Raw genomic sequence first — 22909 nt, 5'->3', positions numbered from 1 at the left:
TGCTCAAATCTCATATGTCAAATCTACAATTTACTGTTTTAAGTAATCTGAGTCTCAGTTCCTTCACTCATAAATGAAGAGTCACAGTTACCTCAAAGAGCAGTTATCAACCTGAATCAACCATTGTTAATTTACCCTACGAATGATACCCTTCAGTTCTTAGTGGACCAAGCCATGAGTCTGCCTGCCACTATTCTGCACCTGTCTATATATTTTCTTCTTTTTCTGAACATCTATTAATACTCCTCACCACTACAAAATATTTAATTTCTAATTTCTGCTGTCACATTTACCAGCAATTTCATCAGCTCTTACCTTATATTTTGAAAATATTTTTCACTTGTTTTTATTCCTGGCTGTACCCTTCCTGCCCTCCCACTTCTGTGCCTCCTCATATGACCACAACCAAAGGCTGTACACTCTTCTTCTTAGCAGTGAATTGCACCAAACATAAAGTTTACATCAAACTTAAAATAAGACTCACTTTTCCCCTACTATTTAATATCTGTGAAATAAAAACACACCTTACAGTAACTGGGATCTGCATCTAGTAAACACAATGATTCCCTTAATCTTGGGTTCCACTGCCCACTGCTGCCAAGTTCAAACTGCTCTGACAGAACAAACACCTCCAAGTAAGCATGACGTTAATACCTTACAATGCCTGCTCGCTCTGGAGATGCAATTTCTAGGCCATAACTCGATAATAAACCAAAATTCTAGATAAAATCCCCACTTCAATGAATACAGTTGTCCTCTCATGTCCACGGGACACTGGATTGAGAACCCTTTCAGATACCCAAATCTGTGGATGCTCAAGTTTCTTGTATAAAGTGGCACAGTATTTGTATATAATATGTACATCCTCCCATATACCTTAAATCTTCACTAGACGACTTTAAAACTTAATACAAATAGTTGTTGTCCTGTATTATTTATGGAATAATGAAAAAAAGTCTGGACGTGTTCAGTAAAGATAAGCTTTTTTCTCCAAGTACTTTTGTTCTAAATTGGTTAAATCCAGGGATATAGATAGAACTCATGGCTACGAAGGACAAATTATATTATCTTTATCAGGAAGTCTCTTACTTTCCTGGGTACTTCTACATGTAAGTAAATCTATTCTTACTTCCCCCATTTAAGTCCATGTTAAAAAAAAAAACTTGAAAGTTCATTTTACACAAGGTACAAATCTATACTGTTATCTCTGAAATAGTATAGAATTGTAAAGGAAAAAGTGATGATTTTTAAACTTTTATAATTGCTGATATATGTGGTTTAATTACACTTAACCCAAAGTTCAAATCAACTTCTGGTTCTACTCTGAAAGGCTGCGTAGGCCATGAAGGCACACTGCAAGCTCCTGGCACTGATGCTGGGTTATTGCGGAATCACCACAAAGACCCAGACGACCAAAGAAGAGTAGGGTTGGTTCTGAAGCTCTAAGAACTGAGAATGAGACCAGCTGCAGTTGGGTCATGTTGTTTAGTCTCTCTTAATCCCAACTTCCTAACCTTTAAAATGAAGATAATGTAACATTTATTGCTTAAAACTGTTGCAAGGGTTAGGTGTAAGATCTCACAACTAACGTTTGCAGTAACTGTGAACAGTAGAGACCCTGATACCCACAGGATTTTTCAATAAATTGTAGCTATTGCAGTACTAGGGTATTGTAGTACTGCAATAAGTACTCTTATACTACTGGTGTTAGTAACTGGATGTCAGTATGTTAACATGGCACATATACACTAGAACATTATCTATTCAACACAAGTCAGAAAATATAGAACTAAAAGTAGGTCAATAAAACTTTGGTAAGAAAGACACAGCTTGGGGCTGGGGATTTAGCTCAGTGGCACAGTGCCTGTCTGGCAAGCGTAAGGTCGTGAGTTTGACTGCCAGTACCAGAAAACAAAACAAAACAAAAAAAAGATACAGCTTGTTTTTCAAAACTTATGAACTTTTATTTAACTTTACCTGGTTCAATTATTTTTGCCAAGTAAATTGGAAATATACTTGTCATAAACAATAAACTCAAATGTACCATAAGGCAGAGATACAAATACAAATAAATATATATACACAGAGATAGAGACAGACAGAGAGGGAGACAGAGATGGAACAAGAACAACATTCAAGGGGCTCGGGATTTAGCTCAGTGGTATAGCGCGTGCCTGGCAAGCTCAAGGTCGTGAGTTCTATTCCTGGTACCAGAAAAAAAACAAAAAACAAAAAACAAAAAAAAAGAACAACGTTCAACCATCACCAATCCCTTTGTGAACAGATGTGCCTAGAGATGACAGTAGAGTTGAAGACCACTTTTCACATGTTCCATTAAAATAATGACAAGCAAATCATAAAATGAACTGAGCACGTTCCTTTCAAAAAGGTGACAGTAAAAAAAAAAAAAAAAAAGTGACAGTATCATCACCAAATACATACTATGTATTATTTACAAAGATTTCAAAACAGAAACTCTGATTTCCGTAACACTGTATTACAGAAATAAATTTTCTTTATAAAAATGTTTCAATGGTATTTTCTATGTGAAATGAGCATTTAGAATTAATTCCAGGTGCCAAAAGAATGAACCTGTATCACTTGATTTTATGAGAATTATAAACAGAACAGGTACGTGTGCATAATACACTCACATAAGCCACATGTCCTAAGCATCAGAGTAAATGGAAGAATCTTCAAATTCAGAAAGTGTCTAGATTCTTTCAAGATCATATTACTCGGGGCTGGGGATTTAGCTCAGTGGCACAGCACCTGCCTGGCAAGTGCAAGGTAGTGAGTTCAATTCCCGGTACCGGGAAAAAAAAAAAAAAAAATCATATTACTCAGCAAAACTCATCTTTTTCAACAGCAACAGACTACTGTACTCCAAAGCTAAGATGTATTTGTTGAAAGAAATTCTTTTTTTTTTTTCTTCTGGTACCAGGAATTGAACTTATGACCTCGCACTTGCCAGGCAGACACTACACCACTAAGCTAAATCCCCAGCCCCCAAGAAATTCTGTAGAAGCCTAAAGATACTACATCAGAAGTATATACTTATAAACATCAGTGTTATTCCAAATTATGTTAACACTCTCAGTAAAGATGTAAGATTTGTATTTTTTTCACTTGATAATTCTGACCAGAAACAAAATAACACCTAAACTAGAATTTCAGGAACAGAATAGCTATAAATATTATTAAAATATATATAAATAGCTCAAAGAGCAAAGTTCATACTTGGAATTCCCGAAATCAGAAAAAAAAAAAAGGAGTATTATCGTCATTAACCTTAAAAACACTTGAACGGGTACGACTTGGACAACAAAATCTTACCAGCATAGGCCAGCCTAACGATTGTAGCATCATCCTGGGCTAAGTGGGCTATTCCTGGAAGGATGTACTCTGGATAGATGTTGACATCATTGCGAGGAACCTCTTTCACAAGGGCAAGAACTTTGGTCAATGTTCTCAAAGCTTCAGCCCTCACTCGAGGAACAGAGTCACTGCTGAAATGCAAAAGGTAGGGAGTAATACGATCCAAAAGGATTTCTACACTTAATCTTGGGGCTAAATGGAGAATAAGTTCTAAAGCAGCAAGTTTGGAATCACAGTACTTGAGTGTCTGTAGGCAGGACGTTATAACAGACACCAAGATAACTAGCCCATGTTCCTTAGGTTCTCCTTCTGCTTTTTCTGGCAGATCGTGTCCACAGAGATTGTGAACAATGTTGCCCAAATCCTTCCGTATAACCAGAATACGCTCATCTGCAGAGAGAAATGTTTCCTTGGCAAACTGGGCCATGTAAGGCTGAAGGAAAGTGTAAAATATTTCAGGGAACGCATTGCCACGCTGCTGCTTTAAGTAATCTTCAGCCTCTAAACGTTTGTCTGGCTCACGATGAATCATCTGAGTTACCTATGCAAAGGGGATAAAGGCAATAAAAACAGACTTAAAAACAGGAAATGAAACCAAATGAAAGTTACAAGGGTAATTTATATGTAATTAAAAGGATTTCTGAGAAAATTCTGACTATTCTCAATCTTTACCTGACAAAATCCTTTTAGAACCCAAAAACTAAATAATATCCACCTCTATCATCCTAGAAAGCAACAGGAAATTACAGACAGGCTCAACACACAAAAAGGAAGTCATATACTATTCAATATTCCCCATTTATTAATAAGACAGGGAAATAATATATTGCTGCCCACAACTCAAGGATTCTTAAAACTTTTCTGAGGAAGAGATCCACTGAGAATCTGGAGAAAAAAATGGATCTTGTCTAGAGAAAAAAGTACAAGGGCATTTGTACAAGAAAAATGTACAAAAATGAACCATTTTTGCACACAAAGCTACATACAATTCTGAAAGTAATCACAACTCCTAAAATCCACTTATATATCCCTAGTTCAGAGAGCTGGTTTAAAACTTTACTGCCACAAATTCAAAGAAATAACACATTATTTAAGTGCAGCTCTAAGAGATTTAGTCAAAAGATGAATCAGTGACTTAAATTTTTCAAATAACGTAAAAGATGGGCTGGAGTATAATGAAATGGTACAGTACTTGCTCAGTATGCACAAGCCCTGGGTTCAATCCTCAGGGATTGAACATGGGGCTAAAGATGCCTGTTGGAGACACAGTATTTGCCCAACATGTACAAGTCCGTGCATTCCATCCATAACACTACAAAAAAATAAGTAAAACAATGTATAAAAGAGAAATTAAATTGTGCAAATGCTAGAAATGATACACCTAATTTGAATCTATCCTAAATTTTCTAATATGGTAAGATAATAATTTTTTTAAATACACTCAACATAGTTTACTACTTAAATATATAAAATATAATAAAAACATACTTCATTATTTGACCTTTCTGCTTATATTCTAAATAAAAACCTAGCATGGAACTTGGAAGAATCAATTGTACTATACAGAAAAGGAGCCAAACAGAATTACTTTCCCCTTTGACTGAAGCCTTAAAGACTCAGCAAATTTTCCCCTTTCACAGTAAATATATAAACCTGAAGTCACAAAATTATGACAAACAACACACACCCAAAGACAGGTATGCTGACGTCTAATCCATGCACTATTCCCTGGACATGAGCAACAGTGTCTTTCTCTAAAGCATATCATTTTTAATATTTGCCATCTTTAAAAGAAATTAAAATATATTCTCTATTTCCCTAGTTTATTAAAGAGTATGTTAAACACACCATAATCTTTTCCATGACTTAGTTACTATAACACCAGCTATCACAAGACCAACTTCATAAAGATGCTCTCAAACAGTAATGCAGACACACAGCTTACATTGTCACTAACAGAATTCCCACACCTGCCTCTGCAGTACCAGCCTAGGATTCTACAGTCCCCCTTACAGAACTGCCCAATTTGTTTCTCTATGAAATGTCTTACGCTGCTGTATTAGACTGAAGCTGGTGTTGTTTTCATTTGAGATATCTGTCTTCTCCATTTCTTACTAGGAAGCTCTATGTAGGACAACCCCTCCAAAACCCAGGGACATCCATCCAAATCTGTCCAAGGTGGAGCTGAAGATTGTAATACAAGGTAAATAGCTATTTTTTAAATGAACTCTGTGCCTAAGAGGGAAAATACAGCACCTTTTTCCTTAACAAAGTAACAACCTCTTTGTACTCTATTGTGCTTTACCGCCTTGTTACAAATTTAAAGCATGCTACAAAGCTGACTAAAAGCAGGGACAAAGTCCTATGGAAGACAGCATAGCAAACACTTGTAGCATAGTTACCAATTCCCTGATACTGAGATCTTCAATTTTACTTAGCACTTGTTCAGGAAAAAAATGCCCATTTCTGTACGCCAAAAGTTGAGAGAGATCAAACAATGGTACACCTTCTGTAAAAAGTTCAGCTATCACACAACCTGGAAAACATGAGATAAAATTCCATTAGAAATGAGACACAAGAACTCCTGTAACACAGATCAGAATTCAGAGAATTCATGAACCTCAAAACACCAAACCCAAAATAAAAAGAATTTAAAATTTTAATATAACATACAACTACAATCAAATAATGTCTACAACTTGATGATCAGTTTTTAAACTATAAAGTCAAAACAAGGCCAGTAAAATTGGCCAATTTAATAAAATTATTTCACAGTTCTACAATTTAAAATGGTAACAATATATACATTATATATACACATACACGTTTACATGAAGAGATTAACAGATGCGGTAACATAATCTTCAAACCAGAAATTTTTAAAAGTACCTTCATAAAAAGACAAGCAATTTCATTATTATATGCCATGCATTTAATAATCTTAGACACCCTTAAATAACTTTACTGACAGGTGGTCTCACTATATAAGATGCTATGTCCCAAGTATCAATGTGCCTTAAACCTCCACCTCCTTCAAATCTACTCCAATGTCATTTTAGCAGTAAGATCTTTTTCTTTAATCATCTATCTAAAATTGCAAGTCCCACCACAATTACCTATCCTCACCTGGTATAATCCTTTTCCTTTGTCTTTAACCTATTTTTTCTTCACAGCACTAACTTGTAGAATATATACAGAGTTCAACGAAAAAAAGTATACATCAGGAAAACAAAACCTTGCATAAATATTTTAATACTAAATTTATTGAGACATCATGAGGTTAATACAAGTTACCTTTGGCCTCTACAATTGTAAGAAGTGCTCAACATGGTGGCCATTAGCTTCCAGACATTCATTAGTACAGCAAACTGTTTAAATATGTATATTCTGTGCCAGACTCTATTTTATGTTGTTTCTTTATTATGTATACATCCAATAGAATGCAAACTCCATGAGGAAGAGGTTTTTCTCTATTTTGTTCGTTTAGAAATCCCCAGCAACTAAGTACCTGATACCTAACACTTAGTAAATGTGCTAAATTTCTGTCAGTACAGTATCAATTTTAGGAAAAAAAAGGACTTCAAGCACTAGCTTTTGAGAATAGAAGACCTGAACCACCCTATAAACCAACTAGATCTAATGAACACCAACAGAACATTCCACCTAACAGAAAACCACAAACTCTTTGAGTCCTACGGAACATTCTCCACAGGAGACCTATTCTAGACCATAAAACGAGACACAATCATATGTTTGGATATGGGCTGAGTATCCCCCAAGGCTTCATATGTTCAAATTTAATTCCCACTGTGAGGTATTAAATTAAGAGGCTGAAAACAATCTGACTGTGATGCCCAGAGATGGGGTCATTGGGAAGTACATTAGGTGAAACCCTAGCTTGACCAGAAGAGGCAAAGAGACTAGATAGAGACACACGTGGACACCCCCTGTCTCTTGCCATGTGAAACCTGGGACCACCTTAGAACTCTGTCAGCAAGAAGGTCAAGACCCTTGACCTTATAATGCCAAAATCATGAGCCAAAATAAAGTAGCCGCCTTGGGTATTGCATTAAAGCAATGAAAAATGGACTCATACACCCAATAAATTTAAAAATTACTGAAACCATACAAACAATGCTTTTCAAACCATAAAGGAAAGAAATATCAATAATAGAAGAAAATTAGAAAAATTCACAAATATATAGAAATCAAAAAAAACTCAAATATTTAATGGGTCAAAAGGAAATTAGAAAATACTTGAGATGAGTGAAAATGAAAACACAACACACAAAAACTTATCAATGTAACTAAACAAATGTTTACATAAAATGTACAGCTATAAATACCAATAATGAAAAGACAGACCTCAAAACAGTAACTAACCTTAAGACACAAAAGAAAGAAAAGCAAACAAACACAAAAAAATTCCTTAAAATATCAGCAAACTAGATCAAGCATGATTACACACCATGATCAAGTAGGACTATCCCAGGAATGCAATGAAGTCCTATATATGAAAATGAGTGAATACAACATAGTAAATTAATAATGGAATAATCATCTCAAGAGATGCAGAAAATACATTTGCATTTGAAATCTAACTCTCCAGGATAAATGCACTCATCAGATAAAAGACATAAAATTTCCACACTTAATATCCTAATGGTGAAAGGCTGAATGCTTTTATCCTAAGACCAAGGAATGCGACAAAGATGGCAGCTCTGTTACTGAAGGTGCTAGCCATCAAGAAAATGAGAAAGAAAACATAAAAGAGGTGAAAATATTTCCATATCATGTCCTTGATAATAAATTTATATCCAAAATAAAGCACTCTTACAATTCAACAATGAAAAGACAAAATTTTAAAAGACACAGTCAGGCATGGGGTGCATGCCTATAATCCCAGCACTCAGGAAAGTGAGGCTGAACTGTTTCTAGTTTGAAGCAAACATGGACTACACAGAGTTCAAGGCCAGCCTGGACTACATAATGAGACCTTGTTCCAAAAAAAAAGAAAAAGACATTCTTCAAAGAAAATATATGATTGACAACAAGCTTATAAAAAAAAAAATGCTTAAACTGCGAGTATAGCTCAGTGGTATAGCACTTGTCTAGCATGTGCAAGCCCCTCAGTTTGATCCCCAGCACCACTAAAAAAAAGGAAAGAAAAAAATATTCACCATCATTAGTTATTAGGAAAATGCAAATCAAAAACATAATGAACTACTACTTCACACCCACTATGATTAGTATTTTAAAAATGTCAACAAAGATGTGGGAAAATTAAAGCTCTCAGACACTGCTGGTCGGAAACAGCACAATTACTCTGGAAGTTTGACAATATTTCAAAATGCTAAAGAGTTACCACATGGTCCCTAACTTAGTAAGTTGCAAGACACTGAAAACAAGTCCACACCAACATGTACACATGAATGTTCACTCACAACAGTACCATGAAAAACAGCCAAGGGGCTGGGGATTTAGCTCAGCGGCAAAAGCGCCTGCCTGGCAAGCGCAAGGTCGTGAGTTTGGTTCCTGGTACCGGAGAAAAACCAAAAAAAAACAAAAAAAAAAAAAAAAAAGAAAAACAGCCAAAAAGTACAAACCACAACTTCCATCATTGATTAATCAACATCAACTCATGTAAATACCAGAGCAAAGAAATATGTAGCCATAAAATGAATGATTAATACATGCTGCAAAACTGATGAACCTGGGAAACACCATAAGTAAAAAAAAGCCAGTCACAAAAGACAACATATGAGATGCTGCCAACAGGTGAATCCACAGAGATAATAAAGTATGAATTTTAAATTTTAAAGATTACAGTGAAAGACAGATTGCCACTAATTTCCTCCAAGACACTACCTCTCACTTTGAACACACTTACCCCAATCTTTCTTAGCACTTTCTAAAGCAGTTCTAGAAGCCCTTTTTGATGAGTTCTTTAGTTGCATTTATGTGGCTGCTTTGGTGTTGTCAATCAAGTCAAAACATTTACCTTTCACGGCTGAGTTTGGGGACGACCCAGAATTCACATGGCACCAGACATGGTGAATGCATAGATGAGCACATACCTTACTGTTTTTATTTGACAGAAATTGCCATAAGCATTTTGAATTGATCAGGACATTGAGGTAGCCATGAAAAGGCACTCAAGAAAGGATCCCCAAAACTTCTTCAGACAGTGGCAAGAACAGTGGGTACACGTGTTCGAAGTGTATGGAGAGGGGACTACCTTGAGGGGATTAATAGCAATATGTCTCTTAATATAATTGTTTTATTTAATTTACATAGTCACCATTTTTTTAGCACACCACATACAAGATTTCATAGTTACTAAGCTAGGGCTGTAAGGGATGAGAAAGGACTAATGGTTTTCTTTTTATAGTGATGAAAAAGTTCTGGGATCAGTGGTGATGGCTGTACAACTCTGAATATACTAAAAACCAGTGAACCACACGATTTAAAAAGAAATTTTATAGTGTGTAAACTATACTAATAAATTTGGATTTTTTTAAAGAGAATATATATTATGCTATCTTGTGTAGGAAGACTGAAAAACTTACAGGAATTATGTGTATAAATATGTGTTCATGCACTTGTACATTTTTTCCTTGTCCTTACAGAAATACAAAGGTTACATCAGAAAACAATGAGGTCGCTAGAAATGTAGCTCAGTGATACAGCACTTGCGTAGCATCAGAAAGGCCTAGGTTCAATACACAGCGCTGCAAAAAAAAAAAAAAAAAAAAAAGCTGGTTACACACAAGGAAGGGGATAATAAGGAAAGGATACAGAAAGGAGACTTCCCTTTTAGGACACCTTTGACTTTGAAAAGCATGTTATTACTCCCATTCAAAAAAACTCACCCAGCTGGGCATGGTGGGGCACGTCTGTAATCCCAGCACTCGGAAGGCTGAGGCAGGAGGATCTTGGGAGTTTGAGGTCAGCCTGGGCTACAAAGTGAGCTCAAGAGCAGCCTGAATTGCATAGCAAGACCCTGTCTTAAAAAGACCCCCCAAAAAACTAAATCAGTAAGAATGGAAAGAAATAGAAATTGAAAAGCAAAACAAGTAGACCAAAATGTATTTCAACCAGATTCCATAAATACACTAAAAAAGGGCAAAAATGGAGCTGGTCAAAACAAATTCTAATGCTATCCAATTGTACATCGTAGGACCCTCCTCATTCTAGATGGGTTCCACCCATACCCTGGAGGGAGAAATGCTGCACAAAGAAAGGCCAAGAATAGGCTGAAGCAGACAGGTTTTGTTGGTTTTCCCCACCCCACTATTAGCATTAGCCCACACTCTTTTTGTCCAATTACATTTTGACATAGTTATCCATGTTTCAATCACACCTATGCAACGCAGTATCCATAAAAACCCTGAAGGACAGGGTTCAGGGAGCTTTCCAGATAGCCGAGCACATGGAGGGTCCGGCCTAGAGAGGGCCTGGAAGCTCCAAGCTCCTCTTTGCATCTCTCTGACTACTGCAAGAACCAAGGAGCAAGGCACTCCATTAGCAATAAGCACTAGAGAGTGGCTTTTAATATCACACTAAAAGAACTAGGATTCCTTGGACAAGTGAAGAGTCCCAGTGCTGAAGCAGAGTCAATTCAGTATCTTATGCCAGGAAGAAATGCTAAAAGATGATGACATCCCAAGGAATACCAGTCACCCCCAAGGGGCTCCCACTGCCCAAACTGAGACAAATGCATCAAAATAAATAAAGTATAGTAAGAAATACAGTACATCTAACTGAAAAACTACAAATTAATAAGCCCATGCCAAAATGAAAATATATATATATATACACACATATACATATACATACTAATAGAACCAACGGCTATCACATGAATGTCAAGGAATAAACTATGGTGGGCAGGATATTTAAATTTAAATCATATTTAAATTTCTCCCCACTGCAAACATACACTAGGTAAGCCAGGTCTGGGGGCTCATGCCTATAACCCCAGCGTTTGGGAGGCTGAAGCAGGAGGATCACTGCAAGTTCAAAACCAGCCTGAGCTATACAATGAGTTTAAGGTTAGCTTCAACTGTACAGTGAGGTCCTGTTTAAAAAAAAAAAAAGAAAAAGAAAAAATATGCGAGTAAAAAAGAAAAAGGAGAATCTAACTCCAATGACTAAATAAATATTCTTCCCACAGATTGCTCATTAGTTGCAAGAGATTACAAAAAAAATGGCATCTATAGCGGAGATACTCAGAAAGACTTTGATCAAGTGATCAAAATTAACATCACCATCGTTGGTCTTCAGACATGATACCATGAAAGCACATCACTGCAGTATTCTTACTAAAAATGGATAACCTAAATCTAGTAATGACGAAACAGGAGGTAAATCAAAAATAGGGAATATCTATTAAAAAACAGAGGTAGGGCTCGGGGTACAGCTTCAGTGCAGAGTGAATGGTCGGCATGCATACACCTACATACAAGAGACAAGGTGACACACACTGAGTACACAGAAAAGCTGGTGACAACCAAGTAAGGTCAAGCAAGGAGACCCCACGCACTGACCAGAGCCACAGCGGGGGAAAAAGAAAAAAGCCAAGAACCATCAACTCCCATCATGAGGGGCAAGAAACTGTCCAAATTCAAAGATTCAGGTCTTAAAAGGTGTGGAAGTGGACAGAAGTTATTCACCTCCTTTTTGAAGGAACACAAGGGCCTACCCTCAGCCAAAACAATGTCTCTTTCGTCCAGAAAAATAAACCCTAAGTAAGAGATTTGCTTAAGTGCACAAAACTGTAATATGCACAAAAGGATAAATAATGTAATCACCAACTCTTGAATTTTTTTTTTTAGACAGTCTTGCTATGTAGTTCAGGCTGGCCTCAAACACCTTCAGCCTCCAGCTTCCCAGTGCTGGGACGACAGGCATGTGCCACCACACCTGGCTCAACCCCTGAAATTTTAAATCTATGATACCCTGAACCTAGAAAGTGATCAGATATCTAACCAAAAAGTATTCTTTTCAGAGTAGTTAAATTTAATATACAGAAGTATGCTCAAGAAAAATTAGACACATGTAACGACCAAGGAAGTTGAGAAGTGAACTGAGAAGTGAATGGAACCAAGAGCTGGAGGGAGGGAGAATGGAGGATAGTACGAAGAATTAAGATGCAGATGCTCCTCAGAGCTGGTGTGGCGCCTGTGTCCGTAACGTAATTCCTATACCCTGGAGGCGGAACCAGGAGGATCAAAAGTTCAAGCTCAACATGAAGAACAGGGTGACTCACACTACCATCACCAAAAGGGATGCAGTTCAGCTCAAAGGCCCTAGGTTCATCTCTGGTGCTGCCCCCACAATACACACACAAACACATCCCTCAGTATTATCTTAGGCAGCAGATTAGAGACTGAATGAATGGATCAACACAAGTACAATCTTAATTTCTAATTCATTAAATACACTTATCATTAATTATGTTATTTTTCCTAGTCATCTAACATTTGGTTCATCACTCCTCGGCCTTTTGGCTAAGATCAAGTGTAACGTTTGGTTCAATTTATGTCTTCTCTATAGTAAATATACAGGTGAGAAAGAGTAAACCAAACCACGGCAAAGTTTATCCAAAAAGGCACTGATGCCACAGTGCACACGGTGCTCCTTAGAGTACTATCATTAACCCACTTCCCTTCTCCAGCCCACAAATTCTTAGATAATCTGGAGCCCTGGCCCAGGTAGTCTGTGTATGAAAAATAATGCCTGGTCCATTTTCCCAGAGAGAGTCTAATGATTTCACCGAATTTCTTAAGGAGATCCAAAAAAGCTGCAGAAACATTTCTCTACAAACTATTCTTGTTACGAACTCATTCCCTTGACTACAATTACAGCCTGTTTCCTAATAATTTCCGATCTCCACCTCCATTTCAAATTTCTATTCACCAAACTTATTTTTCTTTTTTTTTTTTCTTCCGGTACCAGGAATCGAACTCACGACCTTGCGCTTGCCAGGCAGGTGCTTTGCCGCTGAGATAAATCCCCAGCCCCTACCAAACTTTTTTTTCAATACTGGGCATTGAACCCAGGGGGCCTTCATGCTTAAGTATATTCCCACCCTTTTTTATTTTTGAGAGGTCTCGTTAAGTTTCTAAATTGCACAGGCTGACCTCAAATTTGTGATCCTCCTGCCTCAGCCTCACTTTGCTGGGATTATATAGGTGTATTCCATCACCACAAATTTATAGACATCACCCCACTGTACATCTCTGGACACCTGCAATTTAACATTTCTAAAACAGACCTCACCATCTTTCCACCCCATATGTTCTTTCTCCTGTGTCTAATTTAGGACCAACACTACCATCCATTCAGGTTCTCAAAGGGAAAAGGGAGCTGAGCGTGACTTCACCTTCCAATCACAAAACTCTAAAGATTCTGCTATCCCTTAAGCATCACTTCATTCCTTCCACCTTAAGCCAGTCACAATCACATCTTATGTGGATGGCAGCAGTTTTCTCCTAAACTGTCTTCCCATCTCCAGTGTGGAAACCTTGCAAACTACTCCAAGCTACAACGTTTTCTCTAAAACAAATCCAATATACTCTCACGGGCAGACCCTTTCTTACTTCACACTCTCGTGTTCCACATATACTAAGCTACCTGGAGTGCCTCCGCCTTACTCTGATCTCTTAGCCTTTGTATAAACAACACCTCAGTCCAAAACAAACTACCCTACCAAAATTAACCCCTACACACCTTGTAGGGCTCTACTTAAACGTCATCCTCCTAATAAAGGACTTTCCTAATCCTGCCCCTCCGCCCATCATCCCTCTGGAGACCTATTTAAGTGTACACGTAATTCTGTAACAGTATCATAGCTTATCACCATCATAGCAAATACTGATAGAAAAATGTTCTTTTTCAATATCTACCTCCATATTAAGGTGTGAATATCTTGAAACGAGGAACACATATTATCCATCTATACTGCCAGCACTTAAAACACTACTTAATACTCCAACAGAAGTAAACATTCTAACACTGTACTTTTAAGTGCTTAAATAAATGAAATGCTCTTCGCATTTCATAGGCAATTAAAGATGTCCAATAAAGAACACTACCTAGTTGTAGTAGTATTTGAGGACACACCAAAAAATTATTTTTGAACAGCTGACCACCTTTTAAAAAACTACATTCTATTTCTGACAGTTAAAACACAGAAATGTGCAAATTCATAAATACAACCAACTCAAATACCTGCTGAAAAGATGTCCATTGCTCTTTTCAACTCTCCTCTTGTTCTCTGATTACTATTTAAGTCTACAAGTGGAGTTGAAGGATCTCTCATGTATTCTAACTCAGTGGCAAACATACCACCGTCAACAAAACGTTCAGGAGCAATATAGCAAGTCCTTCTCCGTGAGGTATCAAAGAAATAGTTGAAATCTGCTGGGTTGTCCTCTGGAAGATAAGTAGGTTTAAAACTGGCAAAATCAGTTAGAAGAACCCAGTTCCAACTGGTGACCATCACATTCTCAGTCTTGATATCCCCGTGACGGACTCCAGATTTGTGTGCTTGGTCCACCGCTGTCAGGATCTGGAAGGCGATCCAGCGCTTCTCAATGTTATTTAAGAACGGACGAGTACTGATTCGATCATAGAGGTTATCTCGAACATACTGCCTAAACAGCATAGCCGCTTTCTCAGATGCTTTCTCTGCTGCTTTCTGGAAAGGCAGACAGTTCTGTGCAGAATGAAGTCTGATCTTCAGTTCCTCCAGCTCTTGTTTATAGCTGGTTAAAGGCAATGTGGGATCCTGAATGGCGAAAACCTTCACGACCACCAGACCTTCTCGGTGCTTTGCTCGAGCAACTTTAAAAAACCGAGTACTTCCCAGGCTTTTATCATACTCAAAGTCATGGATGTCTGAGAAATAACTCTCCACAGAAAGGATCTGGGAAGGGGCAATGCCAGCGAGCTGATTTCCCATAATGACAAGCACTTCTGGGTCAGTAAATTAGGCTACAGTACCTATTTAAAAGAAAGAAAAGAGAAGTGGCGAAGAAACAATGAAGTAATGAAACACCATTATTTAGACTCTTCTAAATATTCGATGTACTATATTGAGAACATGGTATCTAGTCTTCCGAGCAGTCTCGAAATGAGACAAATTTATCTTAATAGATTTTGCCATTTTATCTTAAAAGATCGTTATTTCATGTCTTCCTTCCCAAGAGCTGAACTATGAGTAGGTCTCTTAGACATTAACCTGAAAATGTTAAAACCTGAGTATGTATTTTTTTTTTTTTTTTTTTGGTTTTTTTGGTTTTTCTCCGGTACCGGGAACCGAACTCACGACCTTGCACTTGCCAGGCAGGCGCTTTGCCGCTGAGCTAAATCCCCAGCCCCCTGAGTATGTATTTAGATGTATGGATTTAAAATGTTAGTGAGTCCTTACAAAGTGTTCCGCACAGTCCCTGGGATTACAAGGATCAAAAAAAGCACTACATGACAAAGTCCATGTACGAATAGGTAGTTTTCTTGGAGTTAAAAGAGGCCCATTAAAAAAAAAAAAAAGTCTGACCTAATACAAATAGATCACTGAATTCCTAAAAGGATCAAGCTAAGATCCACAAAGTCGTTATCTCCTGGGCCCTGTGTGATCCTCCGTGTAATTCCTGGGTGTAACCCCCCCAATCTAAAGCAAGGCACAGGGCTGGGGATACAGCTCAGCAGCAGCAAGGTCCTGAATTCGATTCTCAGTACCAAATAAATAAATAAATAAATAAAGCAAGGCACGAACTTCTCTGGTTCACAACAGGAAGAAACCCGGCCAGAGAGAAGGAAAGGCCAAAAGACACAGATGCCCAGGTCTCCCTAATCCAGGCTGTGCAGGAAATGGAAGTCCCCTCGCCCGTCCACACACGCCCCAGCGACCCGCCAGCCCGCACCCCCGTCTAGCGGCGCGCACCGCAGCTTTACCCGCGGCCAGGGCAGCGCACAGCGGGCTCCAGGCGGGCCGGCGCCCCACGCGCCGCCTCCTTCTGGGCAGGAGTGAGCAGTCGAGGGGGACGCGCGGCAGCGAGGAACGCAGTGCCCACAGCAGACCCGAGGGCGGCGGCCCGCGCCGCGCTCCGCCTCCCCTCCCCAGGGCCTCGGCCTCCTTGCGCAAGGGTCGCTGAGCCCGCAGAGGCTCCCGCCAAGGTCTCACCCCGGCCGGAAGGGCGTTCGCGGGAAGAACGCAGGGAACGGTTTCAGCCAAACACCGCTTCACTTGCTTCTGTTGCGGTAAAAGCTGAACTCCCGGGAAAGTGCCCGGTCTGACGCCACTTCCGGTGAAGGAGCGGAAGTGGCGGGTGAGACGTCCGGAAGACCGAGAGGTGAAAACTGGTTGCTAGGAAACGACGGAGCTGGGTAGCGTCGTTCCGGAAAAAGAAAGCAAAAAACATTTTCTCACTCCCAAACTCTGACAACCACAGAATCTGCTCAGACTTCCCTTTACTCCCTGTACGCTAGTAGAGGTTAAGAAAACACAGGTATATTTAGGAAGTTAAGAAACCCCAAGCAGGATTTTCAGAGTTTATTGAGATGTAATTTACATATAAAGTTTAAACTATCCTGTTGAAGAATATAAATCAGTATTTTTACTTGGGGTCCTATCTCACCGGTGGAGTGCTTACCTACCAGTGCGAGGCCCTGGATTCAAGCCCCAGCTCTGTAAAATAAAATAAGGGGGAAAAAGTTTTCGATGCACTTAGAGAAGTACGTGTATATATATATATATATATATATATATGGTAATATACATATATATGGATAGCTGGGATAATTGTACTGCTAATGTCTATTGGTTTACTTAAATTTTTTTGATCATTTTGCGTGTTTATATCTGGTAATTGAACAACTAATTTAAAGACAACAGTATACAATGTAACAGCCATTGGTGAATTCCTACCGTCTTGTCTAGCGAAGCTATGTATCGTTTCTAATATTTTTTGAATTATTTTTTATTCTCTTTAATGGTTTGATCAATCTTGCATTCTTACATCTGGTAATCTGAGCAACTTCGTTGAAGATAGCAATATGTATTATAAAAACTACTGTTAATTCCTATCGTTTTGTTTTGAAACCCTCTATCATTTTTATTGTTTTTCTGTTGTTTTGTTTTTGTCTATGTTGTTGTTATTTTGTTATTGGTCTTTTTATTCTCTATAAAGTAAAAAATCATTCCTATGATCTAAATTTATAACATTTTCATTACACTGAAATAAGACCCAGTAGCCTCTAATGGTCACTCCTTGTTCTGGCCATTTCTCCTTGCTTTCTCAGCCTTAGACAATCACTAATCTGCTAAGACTTGCCTGCTCTGGACACTGCATAAATAGTCTGCATCATGTAGTCTTTGTGACTGACTTCTCTCAGTTTGCCTAATGTTTTTGAGGATTATCACTGCTGTGGCTTCTATTGGCACTTTGTTTCTTTTACTGCCAAACATCCAACTCTATGGTATACCACATGTTCTTTATCCAGCCGATGGATATTTAAGTTGTTTTCAGTTTGGGGTTATGAATAATACTGCTAGGGACATTCGTGTATTTATCTTTGTGTAGTCAGGTATATTCATTACTCTCAACCATAAACCAAAAAGGGAAATTTTGGGCTCATTGTGTTTAACATTTTTAAAACTTCCCAACTGTTTTCCAAAGCATGTGGGCCATTTTACATTCCCATCAGCAGCTTGTACGGGCTCCAATTTCTCCCTGCTCACACTTATCATCTATTTTTTATTAAGCCATTCTAAAGGGTGTGAAGTAGCATCACATTATGGTTTGGTTTACACTTCCAAAATCACCAATGATGTTGAGCAGTTCTTCATGTGTACACTGGCCATTAATATATCTTCATTGGAGAAATATCTTTAAAATTTTCATCCATTTTAATTATTTTCATCTTTTAATTATTGAATTGTAGGAGTTCTTTATGTACTCAAGATACAAAATGCTTATGAGGGATATGATATGCAAATATTTTCCCTCTGTCTTGTCGTTTTACTCTCTTGATAATGTTTTTTGAAATACAAAATGTTGTGATCCAAAGCCAAATTTCTTTATCATCCCTGGAAAATCCCTCTTCTCTACCACTGTAGGCTGAACTATTACCCCTTGGACTCCTCAAACTATACATTTGGAAGTCATCCTTGACATCTTCCTTGTCTCTCCTTTCCTCTGACACCACTCCCCATCTGTCCACTCGATAATCACCTATTCCTGCTGGAGCACCTCCAAAATATGCCTGGAACCCACAAACTGTCCTTTCTCCAGAGCTGAGATCAAGCAACCATTGTCATGATATCTGGATTTTGAAATGCATAGGAAAGACATTCACCATCATAATGTTTTCTGTGGTCTCCCAGGAGTTCTTCTGGATCTTTTACAGTTTAATTTTGTGTCCTTAAATTTCTTTTTTTAATATTTATATTAGTACATGTGTGGAGGACATAATTATTACATTCATCATAGACAGTTGGTACTGTACATAACATGTTTTAATTCTTTTAACATCTGCCTCTCCCCTTGTCCTCCATGTCCTTAAGTATCTCAAATATATATTCAACTTTAGGTTTTTTTTCCTAGAAAAATATTGAGCTAGTAAAAATGTTAACAATCCATTTCTCCCAACTTATTTGAAATATCATATTTACCATGTTCAAATGTCCATGTAAAAAAAGGAAAAAAAGGCCCACATATATGTATCTTCTGGACTTTCTCTTCTGCCCATTGAACTGCTGTTTAATTCATCTACAGTACTGTTTTAATAATTATTTAACATTTTAATATCTTGATTCTTATTTCCTCGAATACCTTCAACACCTAGAGCAGTACGTGATCCATTGTAGACAGTCAATAGATATCCACTGAACCAATAAGTATGGCATTTGTAGGTTCATGGCCATTAGGGACAAAGTCAGAGTCCCAGGACTGGGAATGTCTAAAATATAGCATTTATAAGAATTAATATGGTATAAGCAAGCAATAATTACCAGATAATATTTTAAGATTTTTTTTATACTTCAGTCTAATAACATGTATGTAGAGTGCTTTGGACATCTCTCCAATAGAAAAATGATGCTATGAAAATATAATCAAGCAAATTATCCCTACATTTTCCCTACCCATGGCCCTCTACTATATTTTGTGAAATAACTCATGAAATAATTTTCAGTGCCTCTGTAGTCACTGGTGTTGGGCTTTTCCAGTTATTCTTTCTTTTCTTTCTTGAATACTGCCACTTTTTTTTTTCAGTACTGGTGCTGTACTGTGGATTGAACCCCCAGGGACCTTGCACTGAGCCATATCCCCCACTGTGTGTGTGTGTGTGTGTGTGTGTGTGTGTGATTTTTTTTTTTTGAAACAAGGTCTTGCTAAACACCAAGTTGCATAAGTTGGATGTGAACTTGTGGTCCTCTTTGCCTCAACCTCCCAGAGTGCTGATATTACAGGCCTGTGCCACCATGCCTAGCTATCTTTCTTTCTTCCTCTCTTTATTTTTTTCTATTTTAATATAGCAATCAAGGATGCCTATGGAAACTTTTTACAAGGAAACCCACCTAGCTTTTCAGAGTAAACAAAAAAATTTTTTAATCATTACTAATGAAATAATAAGAAGGAAGCAGCAAACATATTCCATCCTCTGGCCAGTGACCTAACAGCATTGTAGCAATGAATACTATCTCCTCCCACAGAAAATAGATGTTTCTAGGAAATAATTGTTCTACAAGAACCATATTTTCCAACCCCATGCCCTCTGCATCTAAGTGGAACATTTGACAAGCTCTTATGATGAGGTTCAAGCACAAATTATGTCTCACTCCCAGGTCAAAGCAGTTAAGAGGTGAATCACCTCCATACTCTCTTTCCCCTTCCTGCTAAATGCAGTGAATTTGAGGCTCTGTATAAAGCCAGGGCCACAGAATTACAGCAACCTGTGTTCTGTTCTCCACAGCCTTGAGACCACCTGTTATATAAGCAAGCCACATAAGAGTTTCACACAAGCAAAAGTAAACTGTAGTGCCTGTGGAATCTTGGAATCTGTTTACTACATTAAGTTAACCTTACCTGAGCAAATACCTGGTTTCTACTCATTTGCACCTCTTCTGAGCAGCTGACCCCCCCACCCCAGTGTACTTCCAATCCTGTGAGGAGTCCACATCATGACTTTACCCTCTTTGCGTCCTAAGGTAAAGAAGTAAGGCAAATTGGCAATTTAAACAAAACCTTCCAGCTAAGAATAAAAATTTTCTGTTCTTATAATGCAATGCCAAATGATACATGTAAAATGATATATATTATTTCCATTTTGTAGCCTGCACTGTGATAATTGGCTCCCACAGATTGTCAGTAGATTCTAAAACCACTGGATGAAAGGTTATGAGACAAGAAGATAGTCTCATAGTGCTGTAGGAATACCTAAAGCTTATTTTCTACATTAAAAAGGGTGGAGTGGAAACAAAACTTTTAAAGTGGAGCTCTATCAGTAACCCTTCCATCAAGGTCACAAGTAATATGACTAGGCAGAGCCAAGAATGGGAAAAGAGCGCAAGTGCTGAGCAGTACCCTGGCCTCTCTCTGCCCTCCTCGCCTTGTTCTCAGGGCTGCCACACACTGCTCACGACCCAGAACATATTCAACCACAGCCAGCTCAGCAAGTGCCCGCTTGAGCAAAGGCATCAAGCAGATGTACATGTCCTGCCTCAGAGTGACAAAGTTCCAGCCATGTATATCTGATTGACAGTACAGGAGGAAGACTGCACTGTAGGACCCACACCCTGGACTGTGGGTCAAGTGCATACAAGAGTTGCCCGAGTGGAATTTTAATGGCTGTAGCACTTTGCAGTCTGAAGGCTCCAACAGTGACATGTACCTTATCACTGTTGCCATGTTTGAGGACCTCTTCCTGAAAGACCTAAGTTTTTGGTATAACCAAGAGCCTGCAGAGACCAATTTAAGACACAACTGTAAATGGATCATGGACATGATATTCAACCAGCACCCCTCATTCAAAATGAGCAAGATGACCTCACAGCCCCTTTGGTTGACCTTCCAATAGCCTTCCCTGGCCCCAAAGTCCATATTACAGTGGTACAGGAACAGACAAAACCTATGGGAGGAATACTGCGGAGGCTCATTGCTAGGCCTGCTTGTATGCTGGAGTGAAGATTACAGGGACTGATGCTGAAGTCACGTGCACCCAGTCGGAATTCCAGATAGGACCCTGTGAAGGAAACCCCATGGGAGCTCACCTCTGGAGACCCCATTTTATCTTGCATTGTGTATATATGAAGACTGGAGTGATGGTAACCTTTAATCCTAGGCCCATTCCTGGGAAATGGGATGGAGCACGCAGCCACAGCAACTTCCGCATGAAGGCCATGTGGGAGGAGAATGGTCTGAAGGACATTGAGGAGGCCATCAAGAAGCAAGCAAGCAGCACTAGTACCACATTTGTGCCCACCATCCTAAGGGGACAATGCCCGGCACTTAACTGGAGTCCATGAAACCTCCAGCATCAGCAACCTTTCTGCTGGCATAGCCAACCAAAGGAGCAGGAGAAGGCTCTTTGAAGACAGGCGCCCTTCTGCCAATGATGAGCCCTTTCCTGTGACAGATACCCTCACTCACATGTCTTCTCAATGAGACTGACAAGGAGCCCTTCCAGTACAAAAACTAAGTGGACTAAACTTGCAGCCATCTAGCCCCGCCTACGTTCTACCCTACTCTCGGTTGTCCTACTTGTGCCCATTGTAACTCAAAGGGTGTATTATCAAGGTCTTTCTATTCCTCATGCTCAGGTAACCTGGCTTTGTTTGACCACTACATCAAGTGTGCTTGCCCAGTATGTGTAGCAGAGACATGCAGAGACAGAGAGAGATGTTCTTGAAGGAGACTGGAGGAGGGTTTTTTCCTTCAAGGAAGCTAAAGGGGAAAGACCTGACTTTGATGGGAAACTCTTATTTCCTAAGGTATAACCAAGTTTCTATTATAAGTGGAAATCAGGAGAGAAGGAGGAGGGGTTGGGGATGAGGTAGGAAGAGCACTCCTGGGTTTCTTGCTGCCGTGCTCCCCTATGTGGAGTTCCATGGCCTCTGTTGAACACAAAGCTAAGTAAACTGATGGACATCCCTACCTCTTTTTTAACAACCCAAATGCCCATCAACTGAGGAACAGATAAAAAAGATGTGGTATTTTTATACAGTGGAGTATTACTCTGCTGTAAAAAAATGCTTTGATTTTCTTCTTTAAGAAGAAAGAGTTCGGGCTGGGGATTTAGCTCAGCGGCAAAAGCGCCTGCCTGGCAAGCGCAAGGTCGTGAGTTTGGTTCCTGGTACCGCAGAAAAACCAAAAAAAAACCAAAAAAACAAAAAAAACAAAGAAGAAAGAGTTCTTATTGGTTGGTCCTCCATTTATAGCACAAACCAGAGTAATATTTTTATATTTAAATGTAAAAACAAAAAATTATATATGGGTATGTGTATATATGAGTTTTTTCCCTCAAA

The 22909-nt window shown here is 38.8% G+C and overlaps 1 protein-coding gene and 1 pseudogene across 3 annotated transcripts in view; one reads left to right on the top strand and one right to left on the bottom strand.

Moving 5' to 3' along the window:
- Pik3r4 (phosphoinositide-3-kinase, regulatory subunit 4) overlaps positions 1–16686 on the bottom strand; it is a 77014-nt gene extending 60328 nt beyond the window's left edge. For 2 of the 3 annotated variants that reach the window (XM_005406858.1, XM_005406860.2), the window contains exons 1-4: positions 16568–16686; positions 14614–15387; positions 5781–5914; positions 3337–3919 (exon numbers count right to left, since the gene is read on the bottom strand). In XM_005406858.1, the coding sequence (XP_005406915.1) occupies positions 3337–3919; positions 5781–5914; positions 14614–15346 (1450 nt within the window). In that variant the 5' untranslated portion in view covers positions 15347–15387; positions 16568–16686. Of the gene's footprint in view, positions 1–3336; positions 3920–5780; positions 5915–14613; positions 15388–16338; positions 16518–16567 lie in introns of those variants that run through there. The other variant, XM_005406859.2, reaches the window with a different exon arrangement.
- Positions 16687–20670: 3984 nt separating this feature from the next.
- Positions 20671–22182, top strand: LOC102020465 (annotated as a pseudogene).
- Positions 22183–22909: the final 727 nt, after the last annotated feature.

The sequence above is a fragment of the Chinchilla lanigera genome, unplaced genomic scaffold (assembly GCF_000276665.1).
Source record: "Chinchilla lanigera isolate Chin_1 unplaced genomic scaffold, ChiLan1.0 scaffold00100, whole genome shotgun sequence".
In the NCBI taxonomy this organism is placed as follows: domain Eukaryota; kingdom Metazoa; phylum Chordata; class Mammalia; order Rodentia; family Chinchillidae; genus Chinchilla; species Chinchilla lanigera.
This window is presented reverse-complemented; position numbering and strand designations above follow the sequence as displayed.